Source organism: Orbicella franksi, chromosome 7 (genome assembly GCF_964199315.1).
Source record: "Orbicella franksi chromosome 7, jaOrbFran1.1, whole genome shotgun sequence".
Classification (NCBI taxonomy): Eukaryota; Metazoa; Cnidaria; class Anthozoa; order Scleractinia; family Merulinidae; genus Orbicella; species Orbicella franksi.
In genome coordinates this window covers 23,703,902-23,731,524 of record NC_138151.1, presented here as the reverse complement: position 1 = coordinate 23,731,524, position 27,623 = coordinate 23,703,902, and the positions used below count along the sequence as shown (strand labels likewise).

General features: G+C 38.5%; 1 protein-coding gene, 1 long non-coding RNA gene and 1 pseudogene across 5 annotated transcripts in view; all 3 read right to left on the bottom strand.

The window, feature by feature from the left end:
- Window positions 1–8,933, bottom strand: part of LOC145492535 (uncharacterized) — a 25,525-nt gene extending 16,592 nt beyond the window's left edge. Inside the window, exons 1-3 of one of the 3 annotated variants that reach the window (XR_014050007.1) lie at window positions 8,710–8,933; window positions 6,470–8,019; window positions 6,272–6,308 (exon numbers count right to left, since the gene is read on the bottom strand). This is a non-coding gene — a long non-coding RNA (uncharacterized LOC145492535). Of the gene's footprint in view, window positions 1–6,232; window positions 8,020–8,709 lie in introns of those variants that run through there. The other 2 variants (XR_014050006.1, XR_014050005.1) reach the window with 2 other exon arrangements.
- Window positions 8,934–9,222: 289 nt separating this feature from the next.
- On the bottom strand, window positions 9,223–12,830 carry LOC145493676 (tyrosine-protein kinase-like). Its single transcript, XM_081473145.1, has 5 exons — window positions 12,756–12,830; window positions 11,680–11,802; window positions 10,617–10,687; window positions 9,613–9,653; window positions 9,223–9,344 (listed from the first exon to the last, which is right to left on the bottom strand). The coding sequence occupies exons 1-5, from the start codon at window positions 12,828–12,830 to the stop codon at window positions 9,223–9,225; spliced, it is 432 nt and encodes a 143-aa protein (XP_081329271.1).
- The window catches only part of LOC145492271 (hemicentin-1-like), a 33,533-nt pseudogene continuing 18,384 nt past the window's right edge, over window positions 12,475–27,623 (bottom strand). Inside the window, exons 8-14 of the transcript XR_014049965.1 lie at window positions 26,933–27,199; window positions 24,527–24,775; window positions 20,711–20,977; window positions 18,265–18,513; window positions 15,993–16,250; window positions 14,831–14,887; window positions 12,475–13,054 (exon numbers count right to left, since the gene is read on the bottom strand). The product of XR_014049965.1 is annotated as a hemicentin-1-like (transcript). The remainder of the gene's footprint in view (window positions 13,055–14,830; window positions 14,888–15,992; window positions 16,251–18,264; window positions 18,514–20,710; window positions 20,978–24,526; window positions 24,776–26,932; window positions 27,200–27,623) is intronic.

The following is a 27,623-nucleotide window of genomic DNA, read 5'->3' as shown; positions in this document are numbered from 1 at the left end:
TCTCATATTTGTCTTAAAGCCAAATATGATCAAATCCATTATTTCATCCAGTGAAAGGCGAGCATTTTTTTTTTATAGAGTGTTTTCGCTTGACGTTACGGTAGCTGTATTTGTGTCCCAAAGCAATGAAACGGCAGCCATGTTGGTGTACCAAACCAAACTCTTCTTATGTAAACACTTTCTTTTTTCCAATAAATTGGCGTGACTGCTGGCCACGTGGGGGAAAACGCTCCAAGGTAATTCAAACCTGTGAATTAACCTAAATATAGATTATTTGTTTCGAAGCGAAAACTTACTGCTAGTGAAAGTGGGTAGCTTCCAGCTTTTTCCCTTTCATCTAGATATTGCTTCTCTGCAGCTTTAGTTGGAGTGATAGGCAGTAGCTGAATAGGGTTAGCAATGGAAAGAACGATTTGTATTGATTTGAGTAAAGTGACTGTGCAGAGAAGAGTTTCCATGAAGCGAGGATAGTAGTAATTGACATATAAGCTGCTAAGAAACCTGTAACCCCAGCACTCACCCTCCCCCCCTTCCCCCTCCTCCCCCCTCCTCCCCCCTCCCCACTCTCCTCCAGTAGAACACGCCAAAACATAGGCATTTACGCTTCCTAAGTGCTAAACGATTTATACCCATCCAGTGGTGGTACTGGCATATTCAGTTCAAATAATTACATGCTCTTTGGATTTATGTTTATTGTCTTCTGTTAATTTGAACCAGTGAATCCCTCAGCTGTTTTGACCATTGATAGATCTACAAGAATGCCCCTGAAGTGTTGAGGATGGAGGGTACCAACATAAGACCCATTTTCACTTCTCCCCCTTTCCTCTCCACCTCCCCCACTTCAGGGAATTGGTCATTGTCAGGTATAAAGGCCTTTTCATTAAGTAGTATAAGCTGTACTGAGAAGATAATTTACAGTGGAAAGTTTCTTACAGCACTATTGCACCCGCAGAGACTGAAAGTAAAAAAAAAAAAAAAAAAATCAGAAAAAAATATTAAAAATAATTAAAAATTATTTTAAAAAAATAATTATAAAAATAAATATTCGGTAAAATCGTCTCTTGTCCATAGCAAATCATGTTTTTGTAGATTTTTAGATGGCATTCATGCGTTTAATGAATGTATATTGACGTTTTTTAGTCAGAGTTAAAACACTCTTTAACAAACATAGCGCTAATCCTAGTTGTCTGCAATGTACTTGTGGCAAAAATTAAGAACTGCCTGTTGTTTGTGGTCATGATTTGGACATTCCAAAAAATGATTGCTGGCAACCGTGGATAAGTGTTGTCGTACAAACACTCTAAAAGTTTAGGCAGGATTTTTTTTTTATGAAGGGTTAGTCTCTCTTCTACTTTTGTAGCCGTATTCTACGCACAAAGTACCCTCCTCTGGGTTATGCCTTAATTGCGCTTGACGATCAATTTTAACCTGTATCGGGGAAATAGTTTTAATGATTATAGATCAAGCAGCTTCAATATGATGATATTTGGTGAGCTTATTTAAGAAGTTGTAAATAATTAGTTTTTTTTTGTAGAGTAGGGAGAAAATTGTTTCTCTACTAACTTAATTTTTTGATAGCAGTGTTAATTTAGTATGCAAATTTCTGTGTGAGATTTCAATTTCAATGGTGAGGGTCTTACCCGAGATCAGCGATATACAGTAATGTGTTTATTGATAATCTTTGTTATGCGGATGGAGGCTAATACCACTTCCCTTACTAATTCAAGTTTGTTAGAATTTAAATCTAAGTAAAATAGTGACCAGCTTAAAATAAAAGGGAGACCCGTGGTTCATTTTATTTACCGCTTTTTATGGAAAATCTGAGTCCCAGAAATTCATTCTGAGACTAAAGCTGAACGCAATAAATAGTAATAGTTCGATTTGTTTCTGAATAAAGCATATTATTTCTCTAGTTAACAAATCAGTAAGCCAAAGCAATCTTTTGTACTGTCATGGAACACGACGGGAATTTGAAAACATGAGAGAAATTTTGACAAGACGAGCCGCAGGCGAGTGTTTTCGTTATTTTCTTCAGTGTTTCCAAATGCCGTGAGTGTTTTGTGACTGTCTAATTCATCGCTTTGTCTTCGTTATATACTTCGTGATATGGATTTTGCACACTATACAACATACCAGGCAATCAGAGCTGCGGTGAATCCAAGCAGTTTAGTAACGATTGTCAAATATATCAACTTGTAACTTTATTACGTATTAACCCTCGGAAGTGCAGCAAACATCCTCTCCCTCTCCACCCCCCCCCCCCCCCGAAGTGTCTTCTCGTCTGCTTTAATAATAAGTACCTGGTCAACCAGTAATTTGCGGAAAATAGTTACTTTTTGACTTTTCTTAAGACCAAAAAATTGGTAAACTGTCATTTTGCACTAAGCTAAAGAAATGAAAATGCTGACACGAGAGTACTTTCCCGCAGGATACCAAACGAGGTGATATCTAGCTTTCAAGTGCCGTTTGATGGACTTCATGTTAACTTCTTAGTCCTAAAGCTTAAATTCAACTTTTTAGACTGTTGAAAAAAGATTAAAACAGACAAAGAGCTGTATTCGTGACTTACTTCACGAAGATTTCATGTGTTCGGCGTCAGAATAGAATTTAATCTGACTGTCGTTATAAAGCAGCTCCGCATGCGCACTACCAGTGAAAATCCACACAAGGTGGAGATGATCCCTTTCCTTACAAATTGATTGGATCTTAGGTCAGGTGTACATCCGAGGGTTTGCACATGAATCAGTAGATTTCTGTACTATAACCAACAGAAAAGCTGTTAAAATTATTATCATAGTTCACGTTGTTGTTAATGCCGATTTCAGTGCAGTGTGTAGACCTTTTTCTCAAAACGCGATTCGTCTGTCTTGATTCCCCCATCATGATTCAAGTTATTCGGCTGGTTTACGTGGGTGTGGTGAAACAGAGAGACAAGTTGCTCATGGAATGTGCTGGTAAATTGCCAGAGTCACGTGATTATGGTCGAACTTACAAATCATTTCTGGCGATTGATCATTGATGACTGATGGTGATTCATGATTGCCGTCTTCGACCAACGAAGCTGAGCATAAAGGAAAATTTTACTGAGTACAAGAAGACTCGTCATTCTTGTTCTAGAGCCCTCTGATCCTTGTAGCCAGCGAGGCCTTTGCAAGGGTAAAAGGTGTTTACCTTTTCCTCTTTTCCTCAGTGCCAAGGCCACGCTGGCCAAAAAGGACAGGCGGCTTTGGCATAGTCGAGTGGTGATTGTGTAATACTGTTGAGCGAATCGTATTGATAACCTGGTTCTAAACACTGTACTTAAATCGGCTGTAAAGTCGACGAAGTTTTTTATTCCGTCTGCCAGAAGGTCTTCTGGTATGCAATTGTTATTGATTTGCTGAAGTGCTTTTTGGTAGTCTTGAGTAACCTGCATTAAACGCTGATGAAATTACATGGAGACTGTTGTCATCTTTCTGGCCCCGATAGACAGGCACTACCCTGACTCGAACGCACGCATTAGACAAATGTACGGATACTCCTGGGCAAGGTTGTTCAAAGGGTGGATAAAGCTTAATCCACGGGATAAATCGCTGTCCAGTAGAAAAGTGTTGACAAAACAAACTGTGCTGTCCGCTTGATAGTGATTTATCCAGCGGTAACGTTATCTATCCTTTAAACCGGTGCCTGACTTCAAATCATTCCCTTTGTTTAGGTTTTGCTGGTCAGTAATCCATCTCGAACCGTTTTGATGGAATGTGTGAATTTGAAATTTGCTCGATAAGTATTCTCCTTCCCTTCGAAAACCTTTATGAATGACCGATAAAACGTAAATCGCCTGAAAGGCGTAAAAAAGCGCTAGAAATGTAAGAAAAGAACAACAGAGTTTGCAGGGGATATTAAAGAGACATTTTGAACTCTGCGCGAATTTCAAATACGCGCGACGTTTTTTAGTACACTTGTGTTACCAGCATCAAAGCAAATATTTTCAGTACCAAACTCTAAACGTAAAGTGAAGGTCATCATCCCCTTCCGAAGTTTCCTCTTCCACAATCACTGCCACATTATTGTTGTCTTCCTCCTTTATCTCAATCATAATTTTACTACTTTGCAAAACAACCGCAGCTGCACTATTTTTCTGACGTGGGCATGGACCGTACATTGGTCTCACATCTTCCTTGCATCGGCCTTCTATCGGTGTTTTTGCCTGTGTTGTTTGGTGGTTAGATATTCTACAGGCCACAATTAAGTACTTCGCAAATACATTTGGACCCTGCTATTTCAAAACTACCGCTATTTTTAACTTAAACCTATCTTTTTGGATTTGCCCCTGTTTCCATTTACTATCGACTACGTATTTCAAAATCGGTTGTTTCAAACTTTCCTCTGTTTCCAATTGACTTTTTGTTTACCTTGACTGTTACGTCGAGTTCAATCTCAAGGATTAAGATAATGAAATCAGACGTGTCAAAACACAGCTCGCTCGGAATCGATGGAGTTTACTGAAGTATAAAAGGGCAAGACCCAACTGTAAAGCAACAAACTTAACTGGAGTGCTAAGCGTAATTTTATGCTTCAAATCTGTTATCACTACTTGAAGGACACTGTCAATATTTGGATCTTCCCGTAAATTATTGCTGCTATTCTTCGTCGTTCAGTTACTTTTGTTGTACATTTACAAACCTTTTGGATTAAATGCTAGGTATGGTTGGAGTAAAAAACTATGGCATTTTGTGGCTTTCGTACTTTACGGGATCACACTGCTTCCCTGTAGTTTCGCGGTAGAAATCTCGCGGTAGAAATCTGAAAGAACTTTCCATTACCGCCGACAAAGCTTAAAGGGAGCAACACTTGCCGCACCATTTTCCATATATGGTCAAACACAGGCATGCCTGGTAACCGTGACTCAGTGAACCAATCAGAAAGCTAGAAATGCACTATGCAAGGTTTAGAATTTAATAAATGCTGATATACTCGACATCTTTCCTATAATGTGATATGTAGATCACAAATTGTTGCTCAGCCAAAAGAGTGATTTTGTTTTGGACCTGTGATAAAAGGAATATTGTTCTCTGTCTTGGCCATTACCAAAATGCGAGCAACAACTGGCCAATCACAGAAAATGAACCAATCATGACAAGATACAGAAACTAAGGCGCGGCGCTAAGCATTCAAAAATCGCTCGCAAAACTCACGGACTGTCTTGATTTTGACCAAGATTGCTGACAGAGGAACATATTTGCTCCGCACTGATAAGGCGATGTTACAGTGAAGAGGGTTTCTCTTTTTTGTAATATATCACGCAATTTGGCCGAACCGCAAGTTAAATGATTTCAGAAAGTAATCGAAGGTCTCTCACACCATAGCTAACAGAGGGGAATGGTTATGAAGGTTGGCCAACTTCAAAGGAGTCTGTAAAGATGCAAGATTTATGTTTAAAGGCCCACGACCTTGCGCAATCTTTTGCTGTGCGCTCATATATTATACTTGAATAACGTAGATGTAACCGAAATCTTTGTATTGATTAGTTCTTCAGACAGAAGGTTCTAGAACTTCAAGGAATGTGTTCGAGCCATCCTAACAAGCTGCATATGAACCAATGATTACTGTAACAGCGTCTTAACGCTTGATTATTTGCAGTGGCGGATCGAGGGAAGGGGGACGGGGGCCCCGCCCCCCTCCTCTTATTTTGGGTAAAAAAAGAATCGTAAAAGAAAGGCAAGCAAAAACGCCCCTCCCCCCCCTTAGCTCAAAGTCTGGATACCGCCCCCCCCCCCCCCTAGCTCAAGGTCTGGATCCGCCACTGATTTTGGTATTAAATATTTGACACATTAACCGTGAAACCTTATTTACTTAAGCCGGTGTTTGCGTGCCTTAACAGTTTTGATGTACAGCCAAGAGATTAATAGCCTGTGAAAACATGGTAAGTCGCTTTCGCGTTTGCAATTTTATTGCGAAGTTATCAATTTATATGAGCTTACATTTATCAGGGGCGTACCCAGCCAAGGAAGGATCCCATCTCGTCCGAATTAAGTCACCATTCGCAAATAAAGGTTGGTTATAGAGCCTTCCAGAACGCAAGCGTGTGTCAAGTTCACGAAGAAATGTTTTTTGAAGTTCAAACTACATATATGTAAAATAGCACCAACTTTGCACGTATCTTGTGATCGTGTGTTTAGTATATGGATAAACACTTCACGCTCTGTTGTATAGTCCTGAAGGAAATACCGTGTCTTGTGATCGTGTGTTTAGTATATGGATAAACACTTCACGCTCTGTTGTATAGTCCTGAAGGAAATACCGTGTCTAAATAAAGATTTTACCTTTACCTTTACCTTTACCTTTACTCAGAGACTTATACTCAATGACGTGCTCACACGTACTGTCTCAAAATATGGAGTAGCACTGTTTTGGTCTCATTTGAAAAACGCAAATTGTCAAGTAAACGTTATTTGCAAAATGTGAAACTCGGAAAGGAGGGACCCGTAACCTTCCCCTGGGTACGCTCCTATGAGCTATTAGTTAAGTAGCGATTTCAAAAGTGACTGAGAACGAAACCATTAAAATGACTAATGTCACTGCAATTAAAACACGTCATTGCGGCAGTTTAGTGACTGCATATACAAGCACATTAACCAGGCTTGGTTCAACTACATTCGACGTTCCTATGCTAGAAATTACAGGAGAATCTTTAAATATTACTAGCAAAAAAAATAGTACTTACACATCTTTATACTGCTGATCAACAGTAACGACCTATTTAAACCTTAAAAATACAAATCTACCGAGCTTTTGTAAAGCGTTCGGTTTTCAAAGCGTCGAAAACGTTTCCTTGAAAACAAAAACCTAGAGCAATAGCAGATACGGTAACATCCGCAATGAAAATATAACAAGTATACAACTGTTTGTAAATAGTCTGATTACAGAAGGATGCTTCTATTCCTAAGAATCCTAAAAACCTATAATCGTTTTTACCTCCCAGTATTTTACCAAGAAATTACACTTTAAAAACATTCTTATTATTATTGTGTTTGCATTGCTACCCATCTCTTCTTGTTTTATCTATTTTCGCTTCGTTTACAGTATTTCCTCATTTACATGCCTGTTTACTCTTTTTTCATTTATATAGAAAAACACTGTAAACGAAAGTTGAGCGAGCCAAAGTTTCGAACAACTTTGTAACGACCTTTTTGCTGCAAAACTTCACCTGAATTTGTTTGGCTTTGTCAACTGAGATACGTCTCGGTTCCTAAGCCTTTTACATCTCAATTGACAGGGGCATCATTCACAGTAGATTGAAGACGAGAAAACAGACCTTTTGCAGCAGTTGGTCAGAGCACCAATTTTCAGACCAATGCCATGTAAGTTTGAGATTCAATGACGATTTAAATATTGCAAAAATAAGAAGGTTTCGTATGGAAGCCAGGAAACTTTGCCCTCCAGAAACCTTTTCCGCTATGAATCACTACAAAAGAAAGATACTGGTAAATACCAATAAGACATAAAAAGAGGGGTAAAATTATAGGCTCTTAAACCGAAAGGCAGAGATTTTATTGTGGTTTGAAAACTTGCAAAATTATAAGGATTAGTACGGAAAACCACGAAAGTGTGACTGGAGGGAAAAACGCCTTCTTTCGATACAAAGCCTTCCAATTTCTAACGTCCATGAAAATTCTCCCTTAAAGTATATAAACCTGCAAATTTGTATTATACACATTACCAATGAATAAATCAATGTGTTCTTGAAAAGCACGTCACGTGACTAACTGTTGCAAAAGGCCAATTAATGATATCACAGTCTATCGAGAAAAACACAAGGGAGTAAAAGGGTAACAAGTAAATCAACTTAGTAGAGTTAAGACTAATGTAACGTGTAGTTTATCCATTTTCGAGCAAAACAATAAGCTATAAAAATTGATAACGAAATCATTGCAGATTTTCTGCTTGAGTAGTAATGATGCTTTCGCTCGTTTACACGGCCAAGTCTTCGACGTTTGCATATAACTACCTGTCGTCGAACATTTTCATGTTACCCAGCCGCTACAGAGAAAAAAATAGAAAAATAGTTAAATAAAAGTAGTTACTAGATCATCAGTTTCATGATTATATTACCACGCAAATAGAGGAAACCAGCTATAGGATAGTTGAGCCATTATTCAGCAGCTGACCCAGGCTGTGGGTATTGTCCAATAAACTTCGCATGGCGTATTATGTGGATTTTGGGGATAACTCCTTTACAATCAAAAGCGATACCCGCCCATAAATCTGAGACCAAAGTCTAAAGGTATTTTTGACTTAAGTGTAAAGTCGACTTTGAATTTCTTACACAGTTTCCCGAAAATATATCGTTATATTACCAGACGCTTCAGAACATTGTCGTCTACTTATTTTACCACGTTATAAGACAGAACCTGTAAAAATTGCCATGCGAATACACTCCAGCCTTAAGTCACCTTAAACACTTTGGCCACTATTTCTGGGCCAAAATGTTACACGTTCGGATGAACTTCACATCAACCACAGGCCGACAGAACCTGAAATGTTTTAACTCTTTGGGAAGGACCATGCTGACGTTTACGTCAAGAGGTAAATATTAAACTTCTAACTTCCGTAGTCAACAACGTTGCCAGGTTAGTAGCTCATAGCGAATGCATGTGTTAAAGAAATCATAGATGTTTGGGTAGAAGATCGATTAAATCTGTTTCATTTTTGGCCTTAGATTGGTCTTACCCTGTGATGGTTCTCCATGTCTCTGAGGCGGTTTTTCAAATCAGTGAATGTTGTTCTTGCATCCGGGTTATTCTCCTGGCATTTCATCATTATCTGCATGATACCTGAAGCAAACAAGGACTTGTAATGGCCTGTTTTACTCATTTTTGGGGTCATCGATTCAAAAGTACCACCCAGTTTTTGCTCTTATTGCTTACAGAAAGAAGGAAAGTTATGAATGATATCAGGATACCCCGGGAGGAGGAAGGGAGGGGGGAGGGGGGGGGGGGAAGTGGTGTACGAGTACGATAGTGACAGGGAAGTGCGAAAAAGTCCAGAAAAGGTTTTATAAGGCTATAACCAGACTCCCAAGAAGCTCTAACGGCCCAGAACGTAACCCAAAATTGCAGTTAAAAGTCAAAAGATGACGAATAACGGTGATTGCTAAAAGGTGTTAAGGTTCCACTAAACGCTTGAGGTATCAAAATTTCACTTACACGTGTCCATTTCTTATTACGCCCTTTGAAAAGCTGGTTAAATTCTTGAAGGCCAAGCTTTTAATTTATCATCCACATGTTGTGGTTTAGGCATTGGTTTTCCTTCCTGAAGCAGGCTTGTGATATTTCTGCCATCCATTCCTGGATACGGTGAACCACCTACAGAAAAGCACAAACGACTTCAGTTTTTACACAAAAGCTCAGGGACGTATTGCCATGGAATTATGAAAACACTGTAAAGGTTCAGGAGAACAGCCGCACCTCAAACACGCCTTCAACTCGTGTTTTCCTTTTTTTTTTTCTTAACAGCTTCTTGTGTTAAAGTAATTCAGTTTGTGGAAAAAAAAACCCAGAAATTGTGTATATGTTTCTTTGCCACGAATTGTGTAGAAATACCGGTTCAAGTTATGTAAACATAAGAAGTTACCTGTCGTAAAAGTCTCGTAAGGGACAACTCCACAGCTCCATCTGCGAGGAAATGAAATAGATAACTAATGAACGTTAAAACAATGACAATCGCATTTGACATATTTTCATGGTTCGCATTACACGATCAGGTTTTGGTGTGGGAAATAAAAATACCATTCTTAAAATAAACTGCAATCTTCGTGGATGGAGCAGGACACTTGAGATCCTTGTCCACTACAATCGTTTGTCAGAACAGAATGGGCTGAAAGAGAGGTCTAGTCTCTGAAAACTGTTCCAAGTGTGCTATAGACTAGGGGGATCCTGCATATATGCACGAATTTCGAATTTTGGGTGCTGAATGGTTCAGGTCTTGTACAAGTAATTCACCCTCGCCCTTAGGTTCAGTAAACTAAATTTTTCATTGAGGGATCCCAGCAGTTAAAACAGTTGAAATACTGTCTTGTGCAGCTTGCTTGTACGTTTACATTTACTTTATCTCGCATTAAGAACCTTTACTTATGCTTCATCTGTAAGCAACTGGAGGGTACAAACATGTGTACAATTTGACAAAAAACATTGCTCTTTCCACCAAAATCCTTCCCGCCCTACCACAACGTTTTCTTGGTCCTTTCAGTATTGCCGGCATAGTAAGGAAAACACTTTAAGAACATATCAGTAGTCTAAATATTAATTGAGCTATCAACTTCTGAATCTCTCCCCAGATTTTGTTTTCGTCGCATCTTTTTGCTTACAAATCTTCGATTTCCTTAAGCAGTTCTTTGTTTTGTGGATTGGAATCATTACATGCGAGTATGCAAAGTGTAATTTACAGCCAAATAATGATGAGCGAATTTTTAAATCTTGGCGTCAATCTTGAGATCGATTTTTTTTAGCGGTAATCGTCGCGTCTTCGATTTGTCAGAAATACGCACAGAGAGACTCACTTCTGACATAAAGTGAACTGTTGGTAGCTTTCTGTGGTTCTTATGAAGCGATTGGTCAGTTGCGAGCAGATCTACTTACACATCGCTTCTGCTGGTGTGCGCTCCATACAACTGAACTTCATAGGCAGTCCTTCTAACTGGGAGACGGCCCTAAAGATAGAAGAATTTTGTAGACAATTCAATTTCAATGTGAATCAGAAACACCTTTCCCGCGGAACCCCGGGAATGCATAGGCAGATTGCCGCCTGCCTGCGTCTCTAATAATTTTCTCTGGCTGGTGCGCTTTGGCAGTGTAACAGCAGCACGAGTCACTCGTCCAGTAGCTATAATGTACAACCAAATTTGTCGACTTGGGAAAGACTGGGCTTCACTCTAAGCATTTTGCTCTCAGTTTCTGTCTATTCTTGCATTGTAATGAAAAGGAGAAAGAAATAAGGCTCGTTGCATATTCGGACGCGAGCAACGGTATTCATCAGATTAAAAAGTGAGTACCTGCAAAATTATGTTGGTGTTTCGCGTGCTCTCATTCTTGTGGCCAGATGCCGTCACCATTAATATGAAGGTAATCTTTTCAAGAAGCTCAATCCTACCTGACTGAGCTCTTGGGCCAACAATTACAAACCTAACACGTGATTCGTGAGGAATTGCGTGGGGATTTAAAATTTTGTCGTTTTGCTTGGGCTTTTCAAACACTGAATAAGTAGAATTCAATAAGTATAAGTAATCGTATGAATGCGAGCGCAACTAGGGATTTACACTAAGAGTGATATTTGAAACTTTTCTCCCGAAAAAAAAAATCAAAATTGCACAAGAATTTTAGCGAGTGCAATTTGAAAGAATTTTTAAATATCACGAGTAGCGTAAATCCTTAATTGCTCGAGCTTTCATACCATTACTCATTTATTATATGACGCAGAAAATTGCGCGTTAATTTGCGCTGCAGAGCAAATTAAGAATTAACGATAAATTGACCTGCTCTCAGCCAATCACAATGGAGTAATTTTCTCGATCATATAATAAACAATGACATTATGCACAATACGTGTGAGACTGTGGAGCGTCAGGCAGCAAATGATAGCTCGTGAGATCACCCGATTACCCAACTAAGTTATCATTGATACTCTATCCTTAGGATTTGTTACCCTTGCCTTTTTTTCATAAGTGTTGTCCTGTTGAACATATCTGGCTATTCCAAAGTCTGTCACTTTACACGGTTTTCTTCCACCAGTCAATACATTTGGAGCTGCCAGGTCTCGGAGGATAATCTGTTACAAACGGAAGACTATTCAAAATATCTGAAACCTAGCTGGACTTTACAAAGTCATAAAAAAAACTAGTTAAGTATGACCAGACGACTTGCCAAGCAGTACAGGTACAGGCTCTAGAAAGATACAACACGCAAAAATATCTCTTTGAAACAGTTTTGATGAAACTTAGTCTTATTTCCTCTAAAATAACATCCCAGAAGAAGACATTTTTTTTCTTGTCAACTCGTCATTCTAGATTTTTTTGCACATAACCCGCTTAGTAACACAGCAATCTGTAGGTATCAACATAATGTAACATTATATGCAATATCAAATGGCATCATTTATATATACTTTCCAGTTGGCTTGGTAACTGCTATGTAAATATAAAGACCTGGCTTAGTTACTAGTTCGAGGAATTTTGCGAGAAATTTGTCTCCAAATACTTTTATATTGAGATGTATCTAAAGATGAGTCGTAAAAGGTTTATTTTCGGTATTTCAGGTTTTTTAATGAGTTTTATGTCAGCCAGATACATAAATAAATAACTTACCAAACTGAGCAACCTCTTGTTGACGTCTAATCGTTCATCACAGTTCCTAACTTTAGTCGTTGTGGAATGAATGGTACTTTCAGCTCTTTCTCGGTGTAGAAGTCACAGGACAGGTCACAATAGATCGCTCATAAACCTATTGTTTTTATTTTGTTTTCATTGTTTTTATTGTTTTCCTCGTTCTTCTGTACTTTTGTTCTGTATTGTGTTACATCAACTGTGTCTTCTACACCAAGTAAGGGCCGTAATTTCTATAACCTGAATGAAAACTAAATAAACATAAGAAAGTGCTCTAAAACAAAGGGGATATTTTAAAATACGGAATGTTTCGCAATGATAAGCTTATTTAATGATATTTTTGCCAACTCCGCGAGGAATCAATTTTGACAAGATTACTCAAAAATACGTTACATTTTACCTCTCCGCTACCTCCCTTGTAGGTCAATGAATATTGCGCTGCCAAAAAGTACGTGCTAATTTCATGTATCTTCATTGGCGTAATGCCTAAAAGTACATGGAAATTTCAACGGAACTTTACAATCGTCCTGTGTAAAAGTGCATCAAGATTTGCCATGTACTTTTACGGGCATACTACGTAAAAGTACCTCAAAATTTTCATTTAATTACGTTTACGAGCAAAATACATAAAAGCACACAAAAATTTCTCTGTACCTTTACGAGCATAATGCGTGAAAGTACTTAGAAATTTCCATGTACCTTTACAAGCAAAATGCGTATAAGTATGTGAAAATTTCCACGAACCTTTACGAGCAAAATGCGTAAAAGTACCTGGAAGTTTCCATGAACTTTTACAAGCATAATGCATAAAAGTACATGGAAATTTCAATGTACCTTTCTGAGCAAACTTCATAAAAGTACATGGAAATTCCCATGTACCTTTACGAGCAAAATGTATAAAAGTACATGGAAATTTCCGTGAACCTTCACGAGCACAATGCGTAAAAGTACATGGAAATTTCCATGTACGTTTACGAGCATAATGCATAAAAGTACATGCAAATTTCCATGTACCTTTACGAGCAAAGCGCATAAAAGTACATGGAAATTTCCATGCACCTTTACGAGCAAAATGTATGAAAGTACATGGAAATTTTCATGAACCTTTACGAGCATAATGCATAAAATTACATGGAAATTTCCATGTACCTTTACGAGCAAAATGTATAAAATACATGGAAATTTTCATGAACCTTTGCGAATATAATGCGTAAAAGTACATGGAAATTTCCATGTACATTTACGAGCATACTGCATAAAAGTACATGGAAATTTCCATGTACCTTTACGAGCACACTGCGTAATAGTACATGCAAAATTTCCATGTAATTTTACGAGCATAATGCTTAAAAGTACATAAAAATTTTCATGTACCATGTACCATGCAAATTTAACAAAATTCGTGTTCTTTCATACTAAGAGAATGCTGAATCTCATATCGTTTTGACCAAAAATGAGCATTTATTGCATTTTTTACAATATTTGTTGCCTTGGCCGCAGAAAACTCCTTTTTAACTAATTCTTGCAATAAGTCTTGGGGAAAAGTTTTACTTTTTATGACATTTTTACCAAAGAGGTCTTTAAAGCTCCGCTTCTGGTAAATTGTTTTTCAGGTATTCGCTGTTTCCTTACCAGCTGACGTATTTATCATCTTTTCACTCGTGGTAACATTTAAGCAGCTAAGGCGAAATTGCGCTAATAGTCCGAGTATTAGCACAATTTTGCCCCAACTGCTTAAATTTTACCACGAGTGAAAAAGACTGAAATGATAAGTTTCTAAAGATGCTGTAAGCGTCGGATAGCAGAAATAAGGCTACGACGTATAATGGCTTGTTGATCTAACGCAATCAGCCTCTCGGGAATTCTCGCGCACAGGGGTGTAAAAACAAGGAAAACGTCATGTCTTCAGTCCCAAGATAGACTTCAGCGAGATATTAATTGCAAAGTTTTGTTAAGAAGGTTAATTGGCTTCCGTTACAGTGGTCATAAAGGGGAGCTGATTGCTTACGAGGGCAATTCCAATGACGGCTAAATAACGTAGAAAATTACATAAATATGAAACAAAAGGTAGGCCGTCTACTTTAATTCCACATATCGGTGAAGTGCATAGAATCTGTAATATTGTGGCTTTATTTCAGTCCGCCCCTACATTTTGCCATCGAAAAATCAAAGACAACTACGCTGTGGATACACCGTTTACTCGCGACTTCAGTTTAGAGCAATTCAATATATTAAAGAGCGTAAGCGCAGATACGTTTACGACACAGTCAGCTAGGATCCGGAAGTCGAATTCCATCTTCTTTGGCCGGTATTATCGACTTTCGAAAACGTCAAGGTGTAAAGGCTAAATGAGGACTTTCCAGCTAAATTACTGGTGGGGAGGGGGGAGTGAGAACGCGCCGGAGGGAAGAACATAAACTACCGTCCATGGCTCAAAAATACCTGTTAATTATAGCAAACAGCAAAACTCCTTACCCGCAGTTGTTGGCCGCAATGAAGTGGCATGTGTAGTCGGCACAGGCTTTGCTGCAGCTGAAAACATGTTAAGACATTATTACGACAACTGCTTTATTGTTTACCCACTGATCACGATCCTCTTTTCCTGAATTGACCTGACGTTGGCAGTTAGAATTGTTACCTTTGGTTAACTAATAATGATCAATGATTCTCTACGTGCATCCTTGTATCACTGTTTGATAACACGACAACGCCCGCTTTTTTGCATCTATAATAATTGAAACATTTCCATTTCTTGGGTAAAAAGATTTGACGTATTCCCTTTACTATACGCGATGCCGCCTATCCAGAGCAATAGTACTAATTTTTGAGCACGCAAAATAAACATTTTCGCAAACTTTTTGGGAGCTTTAGATATGCAAATGTTATGATTGATCGAAAATGATAAAGCTAGTCGACAAAGTGTAGAGACAGGTTAAACCGATTATAGCATCAAAAGATGTCTCTGGGGATCATAGGGAGTTTAAGAAGCCACGACAGCGACCTCGATGACAACGTTGATTAAAAAATGAATTAACATTTTACCTACGAATTTCGCGGCACTCTTAAGTCCTTTAGTTTGTTTATTACTGTCAAAACTATCACAAAATTAAATCTGGGACACGGCGATAAATTTGGAATAGAACTGATTTAAAAAAATAGCCGTCGTAGTTCACGTTCTTCAGACAACGCAGAATTTAGTTATTTCACGTTGCTGCTTTGCAGAGGACGGCAAAGAAATGTACCAAGATTTATAACGCACGTGCACAGCCATTGTTCTGCTCATTAAACCTTTTGTTTAGCGACGTTCCCGTTGCCGTCGTGGTTTTCTTAAACTCCCCATTATCTTTAGTGCCACGTATCTCCATGGTGTGTACCTGTTTACCTAAAAAAGTCCATACGGACCTCCTTACTGCTTTTATAAAAATCTTCTGATTCATCTCTTAAAATTCCCCAAAACCCTACGACAGCTATACCTAATAATATTATTATACAAATTAGCTTCAATCGAAAAAACTACACTTTGAAAAGCAGTAACAATGAGCATCATGATAGCATCTATCAGCTTTAAAGCATAGAAGATTAAAAAACAACAGTTGCAGCTGAAAACAAAAGACATGCATACAAAAATTGAACCTACCAACACGTAGCTGGACCTTGAAAGTAACGTTTCCCAAAGAGTTTTCGGCAAAGCAGGTAAACCATCCACTATCATTTAACACAGTATAAGAAAACTTCAGAGTGCTGTTGGTATTTATCATAGTGCCAGACGATGTGTCATTTCCCCTGTACCACGTGATATTGGGCTGAGGGTTTCCAAGTACTGGGCAAGAAATTGATGCTGGATCTCCTTCAGACACAACAATAATGTGACCTTCCCTAGTAACTTCTGGGGGATCTTAAGGGACAAGACAATAAGAAAACATACATTCAAGCCTTGAATTTCAGCATAATGAAGACTGTTGCCTGAAGTATAACAACTTAGTAATCCAAAGCATGTTTCCAACTGGTGCAGAATGTTCTGTTCATTTATCTCATCTATGTTGCAAATCTATAACATGGACTGACTTATTTTTACTTTTGATAAATTTTATTTGCACTGTATGCTGATATCACGTAAACTATTCCATAGCTGTATATCTAGTTAAGTGTGTCAGTCTTCTTTGGGAACTATTATGGTTAAAAATATAATTGCTAATTTTCGTTAGGGAGGTAAACGGTAAACGGTATTTCAGTCTATTCCACTTCAGAAAAACATTCAAGTTCCATCTCCATTTAGCACATTTTGAGTAGCACCCGTGTACCCATTTGTGCATTCTTTGTTTCCCACATGAATTGCCGGTCCACAGCTCTCAAATTGTCATGCAATGTCCTCTTCTGTTTTCCAGGTGGTGGATCCCACCTAAGAAAGCCCTAATGTATGGGTATTTACTTTATCACTATATTTTTATAGTAAGTGTCGCCTCAATAACTTTACCGAATTTTGCCACAGGTTGGATGAAATAAAATCGAAAATTCATTTTATAGGTCGAGAAATTTTAAAGTGGCTCCCTATTGTTTCAGATCCCAAGCGCGCTGAGGACGAAGGCTCAAGTAATCTGCGCACGCTTGAAGGAAAGTGTTTTGCGATATTTTATGACGTCAAAATGAGCACAAAAAGCAAAACTGAGGGTAAATTTTCTCGCGTTTCCTTCGGTGAAATTCCGTAAAATTTGGCAGAATGGTAGTAAAAATTTACTTTAGTCGGAGCTCGCTTTTCAGGGAAATCTATAAGACCAGTTTTTTCGCAGCGCTAAAAGACATAAATTTGCAAAAATTGAAAAAAATGCCTATAATTCAAGACTAATACCCAGAATTTTAACAAAAATTATAATAAAAAACTCTCTAATCATTACTTATTACATGTAATAAATTTGAGAGGACTGGGCGTCATCAAAGCGAATGCAAAAACAGGATTCAAAACATAACACTTGCGCGCGCAAAACCATAACTGATTACTCTATGGAGCCACTTTAACCATGATTTTAAACGTTTCACAGCTTGTTGGCTTTCATTTTGTGCAGTTAACGTTGTTTCATCATGATTTTGATTTGAAGTAGTTTCTGAACCATCCTTGCCCACCCTTCATATCAACATAAAAAAGATCGCATTTGACAGGCCTTTACCATGTCGTCAACTAGCTAGCTAAGTTTCATCACGGAGATTCAAACAATAAGGTTCAAGCTTTCTACCTTGGATAGTAAGAGGGGCTTCCCTGGTCTAGGAATGGAGTGTCTAGAGGAATATGCTTTATCAATAGAAATGAGTTACATGTCGGTAGAAGCATGATCAGCATGATTCTACGGTGTTGGAATTCGCGTTGGCCTTCTCTCACCATGGTACCACGTAATTCTAGTAACCACCATTCTAGCACATGCAAGACAATCAAGGGAAAATCGTATGCATGTGCATGTAGGAATATCTTTAACAAAACAGAAAGGATACAACTTATCCAGCATAGACATCGCCTAAAAGAACTTACGTTTATCGCCAAAATCACTTCTTCCACGCCGTATACTGATACACCCTCCTTCCTCCGGGCCCCTCCCCCCCCCCAAAAAAACTTTTCATACTTGACAAAGTACCTCTGTTATCAATCCTACTGATACTCCCCTCCCTCCCTCACACCGCGACATTTTAACTGGGCAGAAGTAACAGCTGACATTTACGACTTTTGACGGCGCACGCAACTGGCAGAAATCTCTTTTTTGCCAATAATAAGTAAGGATGGGTTAATCTTTCGTCGTTAGGTCTCATATAACGACATGGAACCACAAATAAATTTTATAAACTACCTAAAACTTGGTCCCTTCTTGTTAAAACATAACTTATGTAAGATTTTAGAAGAAAGATCTGATTGTTTTCTTACGTACATTGCACGTCAATATCTGTCACTGTGGAGTCCACTCCACAAGTGTTGTTTGCAGTGCACCTGTATCCTCCAGATTGAACTCTGGTGATGTTCAAGTTAGTGAAAGGATTTCCCTTGATATGCTCACCAGTCGCGACTTTTGTCCACACCACAGTTGGAACAGGAATACCTGCAGTCACATTACAGTACAGCTCCATATTGTCACCTTCTATGACGACTTTATTTTCGGCCTGCTCCACAGATGCTGGGACTGTAAAACACAAAAAATCTCTAGTATAACAAACTGTGTCACTTATGCGTAACATTATGTTACGTAACATTACATTATGTTATGATATGATGAACGCAATATACTTAGATCGATTCTGTGTTTCAATTTAAGAATTAAGATAACTAAAGTTCAAAGTAAACAGCTACGAGTATGTATAGGAACTGTGCACTTTTCAAAGTATAATAGTGGCATTTTGTACGCGTGGGAGTGAGTAAGTCGTGAAGGAAAGAGAAACGATTACAAGCACGGTCTGGCCTAAAATCTTGACCATTCAGCGAAGATCACAGGAGAATCAAAAAGACAAGAACGTAATGAAAAAAACTCATTCTAAAACTTGCTCGTCTAGTTAGTAGTGCCCTCTCCGGTGCTGACATGTCATCTTCAGGCAACAGGTTATCTACGCACTGCTGAATTGTATAAACGTGCAGGGATTTCAAAAAAAATGTGAGCGCTCTAATTAATTGTACGTAACTGAGCAACACACGAGAAACAAAGACATGGATGATCAACGCAGTTATATAGAGAACTTGTAAAGGTGGCGCAAAACGGTTTCCAGCAAATTTAAGGTGGCTCTAAATATGTGCGGTGAAACTAAAGCCTAAAACAAATTCAGGCTTGAACGGGATTCGAACACATGACCTCTGCGATACCGGGGTAGTGCTCTACCAACTGAGCTATCAAGCCAACTGAAAGCTGGTCACGTTAATTCTCAGTTCGTAATACACCCGTTGATGGTGATGATAGATTCATGATCAACAAATGAATATATGAAAGATCATGTACATTTAAACTGCGGAGCAAGACGTAAAGATATGAACGATCATTGTAGTTATATATACAACTTAAGCAGCTGTAAAATATAGCAGCCTGTGAGAGACTGCTGGTCAGCAATATTGTCTCGCGTTTAACTGAGCCTAAATTACATTGAGCAAAATTTCAAAGTTTTGAATTCTGATGTATAAGTGCCAGTGCAACGCTACCAATTCCATTTTTATCACAACCATAGGGCAACATATACTTCCTAAAAGGAGAAAACTTTGATACCGTCTGCCATAGATAAGTTTTAAATCGGTTAAAAACTGTCAAAACCAGCTATCTGTTTTAGTATTTACTGGTTTATGATTGTACCCGCTGATTGGTCAAATAAGCGAGTGGTTTCCCTCCTTACCAGAAAGAAAAGGAATCCTCTGTCTAGCAGTAGTAAAGCCGATTTTACGATATAATAAACAAGGAGATCAGCGTGACTTAGCCCTAGATTGTTTCCCAACGCAATTCTCAATTCAGCTGTGTCAAGGGAAGAAAGAGAATCAGCGAGTTGATCCCCAATATAGGCCTTATTTCAAAAGTAATCCTTATCGAGCTATTTTCATGTGATTCCTGACTTCAGAATTACCAGTTCAAAACATCAACGCAAGGCGCGTGTTAACATTATTCTCGGGAGATTGGCATACCATATTTAGAACAAGTTGGAAGGGTTTACTCTGGCAATAAGGCCTACACGAGAGGGGGGCGGGGCAGGGGAGGGGGGAGAAGGGAGTTAACCATCCTATTCTTCATCTTCCCGTTTGTTAAAGAACTTTCTAGATAAAGATCAGCATTTTTCAGTTTGAAGTTTTTTAAAGTTCTTTCAGTACACAATACTGTGACCCAAGATGGCCTTTTGTTACGTTTTTATCAGTGGGACCCGTATGGAGACCAGTCATGTAACTAAATGGGCCACCCTGCTTATTTAAACTTTAGCTCAAGATTAAAAAATATACAAATAATATCATAGTTCTGAAGATTTAACTGTTTTTTAGCGGCATTAAAAGCAAAGAAGAGTCCGAGTCTCGAGTCAGAATTGAAAATCTGCGATCGAGTCGTGGACTTCCAGTCGTTTTAGCTCAAACGGGATTGGTTGGCGGTCGGAACTATCCTTTCTTTGTAAATTTTAGATATCTGACTTATACAAAGTGCGCGCTTTAGTTGCTGCCCACCCCCCCCCCCCAAAAGCGGTCTCTGCCCACAAGAATGAATAGATCTTGTAGCATGGGAATCCTGTATCCCCCCCCCCCCCAACTTGTCCTAGCAACCTTCTTTCTCCTTTCTCTGTTTGGGATTGATCGGACACGGCGGCACTAGAAATAATCCACAGTTATAACAATGCAACAAAGTTAAACTTCGTAAAGCAACTCACCATCAACAGTGAAGGTAGTATTGCCACTTTTTCCAATTCTCTGGACAGAATTATTAGCCTCACATCTGAACACAAACTGGCCAGCATTTTCCATTGTTTTAATCCAAGTTCCTGATATTCCCATGTGCGTGATCATATTGTCATTTTCATACAAAAAATAAGTATGTACTGGTGGGTTGGCTTCAGCAGTGCATGTGAAGTGTATTACAACTCCTGTACACACTTTGCTTGTTGTATTTGTGATTAAGCGGACATTTTCAGGTTGATCTGCAAGGAAATTAAAGAAAAGGATCAATTGCGACCTCTCACTAGAAATATCTACTTCAGAGAAAAATATGTTACTATTGTTTCGTTACATTTATTCTCATAGCTAGGATATGAATTACATCATGTGCACAAAGATTCAATGTACACTCATTTAAAACCTGTCACCTACATTAGTAACAACTGGTAGGTTAGTAGCTAGCTTAACCAAGGCTGGTAGTAGCCACTTATCTACACTTGTTACAAAAACCATCATGATTGTCACAAATAGATAATTCAACAAATATCGCATAACTCATTAATCAGGCGTAAGGTCTACACTGGGAGAATATCCGTTCCAGGTCTTGGCATTACGGACCGAGCTGTACAGAAAATACCAAGGGTCAATATCAACCACGTATTGTCCAGAGAAACCTTCTCTATAGTAAAAAATAAATTACACGATTGAAGATTCCACGATCACAGGCTTTAAAGACAAAAATAAAGCTTTAAGCACAAGAAAGAGTCTTAATTAAGGTAAAGTCTGCAATTGTAGTAAGGTCGCCTATCAGGCTGGTTCCTACAACAAGAAAACAAAACGAAAAAGACTATTCTCTATCTGGGTTTCTATATTAAGAAAACTCTAAGGTAAAGTACAGTTAAGTCTGCATTCAAGTCTGTTGACCCATCAGGCTGGTGCTTATCAAAACAGCGTAGCGACTCATTTTCAACATTCACATGTCATGTGGCTTCAGGAAATACTCGATTTATGCACGTGCCAGAAAGATCTTCCAGTATTTCACACTTTTGGAAGCGGAAAATACATCTTAGAGTCCATTTCATTCTTAAGTATTTGTTTTTAACGGTTATGTATTATATACTTCTTGTTCTTCACTTTGTTATTTTCATTAAAACATTCCTTATAATTCAAATGGTAATTTTCGGTCACAATCCCTGAATAGAGGTTTCCTACTGCAGTAACGAAAACCTTTCAGGAAATTATTTAAGGTGGTATGGCACCGTCAAATGAACCAAAAAGTTTGTTTAAATATCGTGAAGAAAGATCAATTGTGTGCTATTGCACTCGAGAAGAGAAATTAAATTTCTAGAGTTTTACTCAAAATGGTTGCTATGGAAACCAGCCACAGCCTTTTGAGGTAGTGTTTTACAGTATTGACGCCAACAGTTCCTGCTCTTTCACAAAACAAGATTTGATTTTCAAGCAAGAATATCTTGCAAGTTTCTGTTTCGTTCTATGCAATAAACTAAAGTTTTGACAGTTAACTCTTGTTTTCAGTGCTTTCCACAGGCTTTATTTGGAAATAACCTTATTTTGCACTAAACCCAGTGAAACAATTATCTAGTGTCACGTGACAGACGTTAAAAATGTTTTGATTTTTTTAGTTTATTGCATCACGACATTATTGGTCTTTGATCAGCCCAAGTTTCGGGAATTCTAATTAAAAACCTTGCAAAGTAGAAATGTTGGCGCGAAGTCAGTCGGTACAAAAGTAAACTTTTGAGAAAAATGCACTTTAAGTTTCTTACACGAAGGATTAAGCATTTAACGAGCCACAAATCGTGGAGGGGGAGTGCAGATTGGATCTCGGGGGAGGGGGTGCAATGGTTGTTCTATTTTATAAAAAGTTACCGCAGTTGTAAGAAATATTCCTTTTCATGAGGGAAATGAATGAGCCTGTGATGGCAATTTGAGGCAAAGCTTTTCACAAATCATTATACTAATCGAGTTGTGCATGTCTTAAAAGTTTTTTTGCTAAATAGTTTCGTTGATATAAGTTAAAAATAATCTATGTTTTTAGTCACGTTCTTATAGTAAACAGTCGTTGCTATGGACGTTGCTACGCGAAAAAACTTATACCACTGTGTACTTTCCTTAAATTTCACACTCATCTGGAAGGAAATTCGGCAAGATCGTTTCAAAATGTTTTTGACAAGTCCTCAAGGGTCTTAAGTCTTGTATTTCCAAGAAATTGAATTTTTCATGAACATCGCCTTATTTTAGGGTATCGTACCCCCTTAAACTGTCTATGGACATTTCAACGATAAGGTTCAAGCTTTCTACCTTGGATAGTAAGGGTGGCTTCCCTGGCCTGGGAGTGGAGTGTCTAGGGGAATATACTTTTTCACTAGAAATGAGTTGCATGTCCGGGTAGAAGTATGATTAGGGGTAGAAAGAATGTGTTCGGAATTTTCTCTTAGAGTCTCCTACGCTTTTGAAATTCGCATTGGCGTGATATCACCATAGTACCATGTGCTTTTAGAAATCACCATTCTTATACTTACAAGATAATGTGAAATTCTTGCGTTGCTTTCTATTGTTTCGTTTCCTATGTAAATCACAATATCCCTACGGGTAAAATAATTTACATTTTTTTGCACGCGGTTTCGTTATTTTAAAATAGCTTCCAAATCCGTTCGAGCAAATTGTGGATCGCGTACGTGTCCAGGATCTGTCCAGTTCCGACCTTTTAATTCTGGTGGAATTTCTGTAAATCGTGTTTGTTATTGTTTTCTTTATTATTTGCCTAGCTTCCTTCATTTGTTATTGTTGTACTCATTTTCTATTCGCTTTTCATCTTTTTTTAGTTAAACTCGTATTCGTGTAAACAAATAAAGTCCCACGATGTTTGAAATTCAGTACGAATTTGGCTTCCACTCGATTAATACTTTGGCGAAACAGCGATAACAGATAATCAAGTGGTAATCGTATCCATATGCATGTAGGAGTCTCTTCAACAGAACAGAAAGGATCCAACACAAACTTATCCAGCATGGACATCGCTTGCTGAACTATACTTTCTAACACCCGTTTATCACCGAAATCACTTTTTTCCACGCAGTATACTGATACACCCCTCCCCCTTGCAGCCCAAAAGCCCTTTTCATAGCTGACAAAATACCTCTGTTACCAACCTTACTGATTCTCCCCTCCATGCCTCACACCACGACATGTTAACTGGGCAGAAGTAACAGCTAACATTAGGGAGCTTAAGCAACGATGACGACGACGCCGAGGACGATCCCTAGTTAAAACTGTATTTATATTTTACAAGCAAAATTCACGATTGTCTAGATCTGTTCAGTACGCCAATTGCTCTTAAAACCTACTTAATCTAAATATGCAACGACGGCGTTCAATTCCAGATGGAAATACGAAAAATTAGCCGTCGTCGTCCACGTTCCGTAGACGACGCAGAACTTGGTCATTTCACATTGTTGTTTTGCAGAGAACGGCAAAGAAATGTACAAAGATTTATAACGCACGTGCACAGCTACTGTTTTGCTCATTAGACCTTTTGTTTAGTGACGTCCTCGTTGCCGTCGTCGTCGTCGTTTGCTTAAGCTCCCTATTTACGACTTTTGACGACGTACGCAACAGGCAGGATTCTCTTTTTTGTCAATAAACAGTGGGGAGGGGTTAATCTTTCGTTCTCATATAACGACATGGAACCACAAATAAATTTTGTGGACTACCAAAAACCCTTGCCCCTCTTGTTAAAATGTAAATTGAGTAAGATTTCAGAGGAAAGATCTAATTGTGTTTTTACGTACATTGCACGTCAATATCTGTAACTGTAGAGTCCACTCCACAAGTGTTGTTCGCAGTGCACCTGTAGTATCCAGCTTGAGCTCGGCTGATGTTAGTGATATTCAATGGATTTCCCTTGATATGCTCACCAGACGTGACGTTCGTCCACATAACAGTTGGATCAGGAGTACCTGTAGTCACATTACAGTACACTTCAACGTTATCACCTTCTGTGACAACTTTATTTTCGGCCTGCTCCACAGATGCTGGGACTGTAAAACACAAACAATCTCGTGTATAACAAAGTGTCTCTGACACGTAACATTATGTTTTTGGTGGACGCAGTGTTCCTAGTTAATTCTGCGCTTCAATATAATAATTAAGATAAATTGAGTTCAAAGTAATCAGATACAAGTATGTATAGGAATTCTGCACTTTTCAAAGTATATTAGTAGCATTTTGTACGCGTGGGAGTGAGTAAGTCATGAAGGAAAGAGAAATGATTAGACGCACTGTCTGGCCTAAAATCTTACCCATTCAGCGAAGATCAGAGGAAAGTCAAAAAGACAAGAACGTAATGGAAAACTCAATCTAAAACTTGCTGGTCTAGTTAGTGCCGTGTCCAGTGCTCACGACATGCCATCTTCAGACAACAGGTTAACTATGCACTGCTGAGTCATATAAACGTGTAGGAATTAAAAAAAAAGGCGTGAACGCTCTAATTAGTTGTACGTAACGGAGTAACACACATAATGATCAACGCAGTTATATAGAGAACTTTTAAAGGTGACGGAAAACGATTTCCATCAAATTTAAGGTGGCCCCAAATATGTGCAGTGAAACTCAAGCCTAAAACAAATTCAGGCTTGAACGGGATTCGAACACATGACCTCTGCGATACCAAGGCAACATGTGCTCCACCAACTGAGCTATCAAGCCAACTGGGAGCCGGCCATGTTGATTCTCAGTTCGTAATATACCCGTTGATGGTGATGATAGATTCAACAAATGAATAAAAATTATATGAAAGATCATGTATATTAAACTGCGGAGCAAGACGTAAACGATGATTGTTGTTATATATACAAATAAGGCAGCTGTAAAATAAAGCAGCCTGTGGGAGACTGTCGGTCAGCGATGTTGTCTCGCGTTTAGCTGAGCCTAAATTACATTGCGCAAAATTTCAAAGTTTTGAATTTTGACGTATACGTGCCAGTGTAATGCTCCCGATGGCATTTTTATTAAAATCATAGGGTAACAGATATTTCCTAAAAGGGGAAAACTTTGATACCGTCTGTCATAGATAACTTTTAAATCGGTTTAAAACTGTCAAAACCAGCTACTTGTTTTATTATTTATTGCCTTATGATTGTAGCCGCTGATTGGTCAAATAATCGAGTGGTTTCCCTCCCGACCAGAAAGAAAAGGGAATCTCTGTCTTGCAGTAGTAAAGTTGATTTTATGATATGATCAAGCAAGAGGTTAGCATGACTTAGTCCTAGTTTTTTTTTTCCCAACGTGATTCTCAATTTAGCTATGTCGGGGGAAGAAAGAGAAATAGAGAGTTGATCCCCAATACATGTATAGGCCTTATTCCAAAAGTAATCCCTATTGAGATATTTTCATATAATTCCTGACTTCAGAATTACCACTAAAAAACATCAACGCAAGGCGCGTGTTAACATTATCTTCGGGAGATTAGCATATTATATTTGGAGTAACTTGAAAGGGTTTACCCTGGGAATAAGGCCTATATGGGGCCGAGGGGGGAAGGGAGTTAACTCTCTTACTCTTCATCGTCCCGTTTGTTTATAGAACTTTCCAGATAAAGATCATCATCTTCCAGTTTTACGTTTTTTAAAGTTCTTTCAGTGCACAATACTGTGATCCAAGATGGCCTTTTGTCACGTTTTCATCAGTGGGACCCGTATTGAGACCAGTCATATAGCTGAATGGGCCACCCTGCATAAATAAACTTTAGCTCATGATCGAAAAATGTACAAATAATATTATAGATTTTGTACAACTTGAACTGTTTTTCAGCGACATTAAAAGCAAAGAAGAGTCCAAGTCTCCAGTCCGAATTGAAAATCTGCGATCGAGTCGTGGACTTCCAGTCGTTTTAGCTCAAACGGGATTGGTTGGCGGTCAAAAATATGCTTTCTTTGTAATTCAGGATATCGGACTTGTACAAAGTGCGCGCTTTAATTGCTGCCCCCGTCCCCCCAAAACAACGCGCTCTGCCCACAAGAATGAATAGATCTTGTAGCATGGAAATCCTGTGTCTCCCCCGCCTCTCAACTTGTCCTGGCAACCTTCTTCTTTCTCCTTTGTTATCACACTTGTTAATCTGTTTGGGACTGATCGGACAAGGCGGCACTAGAAATAATCCATAGCTATAACAATGCAACAAAACTAAAGCAACTCACCATCAACAGTCAAGATAGCATCACCACTTTTTCCAATTCCTCCGACAGAATTATTAGCCCCGCATCTAAACACAAACTGGCCGGCATTATCCATTGTTTTAATCCAAGTTCCTGATATTCCCATATTATTAATCACCGTGTCATTTTCATACAGCAAATAAGTATGTACTGGTGGGTTGGCTTCAGCAGTGCAGGTAAAGTTTATTACAACTCCTGTACACACTTTGCTTGTTGTATTTGTGATTAAGCGGACATTTTCAGGCTTATCTGAAAGGAAATTAAACACAATGATCAATTATAACTCTCACTAGAAATATATACTTCAGAGCTATTCTTGTCTTTTAACATTTATCCGCATGGCTAGCGTATAAATTACATCATCTGTGCAATGTAAAAGCATGTAAAACCTGTCACCTACATAAGTAACAACTGGTAGGCTAGTAGCTAGCTTAACCAAGGCTGGAAGTAGCCATTTATCTACACTTGTTGCAAAAACCATTATGATTGTCGCAAATAGATAATTCAACAAATGTCGCATATCTCATTAACCAGGCGTAAGGGCTACACTGGGAGAATATCGGTTCCAGGTCTTGATCTTGGCATAACGTACCGAGCTGTACAGGAAAGACTAAGGGCAAATATCAACCACGTACTGTCCAGAGAAACCTTGGCTATAATAAGAAATCATGTA

Coding starts and splice junctions, on each gene's coding strand:
- LOC145493676 (XM_081473145.1), bottom strand. CDS start 12,830: ATGAAGATACATGAAATTAGCACGTACTTTTTGGCAGCGCAATATTCA. Junction 11,803..12,755: donor ACAAGGGAGGTAGCGGAGAG/GTAAAATGTAAC, acceptor CGTTTGTAACAG/ATTATCCTCCGAGACCTGGC. Junction 9,654..10,616: donor CACACCAGCAGAAGCGATGT/GTAAGTAGATCT, acceptor ATTTCCTCGCAG/ATGGAGCTGTGGAGTTGTCC.